General features: G+C 36.6%; 1 protein-coding gene across 8 annotated transcripts in view; it reads right to left on the bottom strand.

The window, feature by feature from the left end:
* Positions 1 to 3,595, bottom strand: part of LOC128250767 (uncharacterized) — an 88,364-nt gene that overhangs the window by 63,686 nt on the left and 21,083 nt on the right. For all 8 annotated transcript variants that reach the window (XM_052976631.1, XM_052976644.1, XM_052976617.1 and 5 more), the window contains 2 exons: positions 2,295 to 2,421; positions 228 to 359 (listed from right to left, as the gene is read on the bottom strand). In XM_052976631.1, the coding sequence (XP_052832591.1) occupies positions 228 to 359; positions 2,295 to 2,421 (259 nt within the window). The remainder of the gene's footprint in view (positions 1 to 227; positions 360 to 2,294; positions 2,422 to 3,595) is intronic.

Raw genomic sequence — 3,595 nt, 5'->3', positions numbered from 1 at the left:
ATATATATATATATATATATATATATATATATATATATACCGCCGCGTACAAAAGTATACATCCAAACACGTAGTACCATCTTGGCTAATCACATGGTTTATTGCATTGTATATATTGTGTATACCATGGTGAAAATAACTTTTATTAAAATTTTCAAATGAAACATAGTAATAACAAGGTGTTTTCTGACAACAGGTACATAATATTGAAATATATTTCAACAAACCTGGTCTGTATATTTTCGTGCAGTAAGTAGCAGGGTCTAAGCCGGTGGGACAGAAGCATTGGCAAATACCATCGATCATCACAACAAACCCATCATTGCGACATTTATGTCTAAAATAACGACACTGCTGTCCTGTAAAATACAATAGATTAAAAATATATATGTGTGTGTGTATATGAGTGTGTCTGTGTATGTATGTGTATGTATGTGTGCGTGTGTATGTTTGCGTGCATGTGTGTATAGTGTGTGTATTCGGTGTTTATGTTGAGTTTGTGCTCGTGTTTTTTTATGCGTATGTGTATGTAAGTGTGCGTGTGTCATCATAAGGCAGATCAATTATCGATAATTACCAATATGATTAATGTCAGGCTTCGAACTGACAGAAAATTGAAACCATCTTGAGATAAGTTTCCTGTACTTTGTGAACTAATTTCAAACCCCATCCAGAATAACTTGTTTTTTCTCATTCTAGGATCTATAACTACCAATCTAAGGTAGTGGAATTCTCTTAAAAGTTAGAATACGAGAAGAAATGCCTTGTGGTACCTGTTCCGGCCCGTTGCGGTTTCAGATAAAATTCCACCATGCCTTACTTGGGTGATAGAGTTAATCTGGTCTCCGCTTTAACAACACCATCAAGCGCCTTGGATACCTTCAACAGAGTCCATTCTGTAGCAAACAATCGGATCAGGTCTCCTATTGGAAGATATCCTCCTCCCTCCGACCCACAAATGTTGTAAACAATGTAAATGGTTTAATCAAATACTTGTCCTTTGTTTCTTCAACGCCAGAGGAATGAAAGATAAAGCCTTCAACAGCAAAATTTGAATTCAGTGCATTAAGGGTCGCATGAATTCACCAATCGAATATATCTTATCTCATTCAAAGCCTGTTTTAATCATAAGAATGATATGTTTTGTAACTTGATGACTCATCAGATAAAAAGTTGACAGTAACTTAAATCTGATCAGATTATTTAAGTCATGTACGTCACCTGCCTCTAAGAGGTAATGACCCAGATGCAGCTTACTTTCAACGTTATTGAGATATTCAAAAAGATATATAGAGTGATCGATGGATTGATTCATTCACACATTCGAAATTCTATACACTTGCAAACATGATGGCTGTCCACTCGTCAAACGAGCATGACCATCGCTGACATGTGTCAGCAATGCCCGTGCGAGGGCTTTTAGTCGAGTGTGGCTTGCTAAACAACACAACGGCTATGACCAGCAGTCCCAGGAAGCACAGAGACAAGCAAAGTGCAAGATATCCGGCTCAGCAGAGTAGCCTCTTTTCATATACGAGTTGCCTTCTTATAGAGGAATGTCTTGAGAAAGACCAGAGATCCTGCATTCCCAGTGGATTTACTGCGCCCAAGGACACCAAACTGAGTATTTCTACGTCTTGGCGCATATTTACAGTGACAGACACACACACACACACACAGACGGACAGACGGACAGACAGACAGACAGACAGACAGATAGATAGATAGATAGATAGATAGATAGATAGATAGATAGATAGATAGATAGTTTAGTCTAGAATACATTTCACTAATTTCCACAAATCCTCTGAGACCAGCAAAGCTGATGTGGTTAACATTCCGCTTAAACCGTTACAAGTTGATGACTGCCTAAGGTGGAAGAAATGACTGGGAGTGTTTTTGTGAGTTCGGGACCTGGAGTTGCACTCAATATGGTTGATAAGAAGAGGATAGATGAGGGAACCTGATTTAAGTTTGCTCGAGAATTGGCTGCGAAGAGAAAAGAATCTTATAGTCGTAGTACAAAAGGTAGAGAGGGTAGAGGTTTTGGCCAGGGGTTAGCCTGCATTGATGAACAACTCCATGCCAATCAGTTGGCTACTGTTTCTCTGGATATAGTCTGATAAGTCAGTGTGCACAACTGCAGCAACGTCCCACATGCAGGAGCAGTACTACATAGAAACTGTCATATAGTAAGTTAGAAGTTGAGAAAAGAAAGGCATGTCTTATTATTCACGATGAAATACATAACACGTAATAAAATACATGTTGAAATACATTATAGGTATACCTACTGCGACAGTTGTATAAGTTATTAATGTCTTGAGCATCGTAGTGGCTCAACGTTTTGTGGTAATCGATTAAATAGAGCTGATCGGGATCAAGAACTTGATAAATATTTTTTTTTTCCTGTGAAAATGCCTGGTAAGAAAAGTATCAAGATTTAATAAATAGATATTGTATATAAATATATATAATATACATATTGTATATATATTGTATGAGTATACACATACATACACGCGCGCACGCGTGTGGTAAGGATGATTTTAGCAACACACATACATTAAGTATATGATATTGGTAATGTTTATATATATATATTGTAGAAATTGAACATACAAGTAGATGTACGACTGTCGCTGTTATGTTTTGAGTTCCTAATAGATCTTCATAATACGGATAGTTGTTACTTAATTTCTGCACTGAGTAGTATTACTAGCTACGAGCTACAGAGCAAATGTAGGAAAATAAGGATAATTTTAAGTTAACACACACACACAGACGCACACACACACATACACACACGCCCGCGCGCGCACACACGTGTGTGTGTATGTGTGTGTGTGTGTGTGTGTGTGTGTGTGTGTGTGTGCGTGTGTGTGCGTGTGTTAACTTAGATTTATCCTTATTTTCCTGCATTTGCTTTGTAGCTCATAACTAGTTATACTACTCAGTACAGAAGTTAACTATTCAGAAAGCAAACCGGATTATGAAAATCTATTAGGAGCTCTAAACATAATAGCAACAGTCGTACATTTACTTGTACGTTCAATTTCTACTATATATAGAACTTTACCAGTATCACATACTTAATGTGTGTTGTTAATGGCTTTTAAGCTGCGGTATTTCGTCCAGGAAAGGTCTCTTTAAAGACATATTGTGTTAAAAAAAATAACACAGTATACTTCAAACCTAGGCGAAACGTAATCGGTCCGGAAGTATACAAAAAGGTATGTATCGATTTTTTGTGGGTTTTCTATTCATCAGTGTCGTATACTCGCCTCACTTCCGAAACGAATCGAAATTGCTTGCTAAACCAATATACAGATATCGTAAAATCTATCTGCTGCTGAGTAAAAGTTCCGCGCAATTAGAAGAAAATTAAAATCTTGTTAGAATCGCTCAATAATGGCAGCATTATCAATATCACACACACACACACACACACACATATATATATATATATATATCATACACACACACACACACACACACATATATATATATATATCATACACACACACACACATACACACACATACATACATGCATACATATATATATATATATATATATATATATATATATATAT

The sequence above is a fragment of the Octopus bimaculoides genome, chromosome 2, assembly GCF_001194135.2.
Source record: "Octopus bimaculoides isolate UCB-OBI-ISO-001 chromosome 2, ASM119413v2, whole genome shotgun sequence".
Lineage (NCBI taxonomy): Eukaryota > Metazoa > Mollusca > Cephalopoda > Octopoda > Octopodidae > Octopus > Octopus bimaculoides.
The sequence above is the reverse complement of the archived record's forward strand: the minus strand, read 5'-3'. Positions and strand labels throughout refer to the sequence as shown.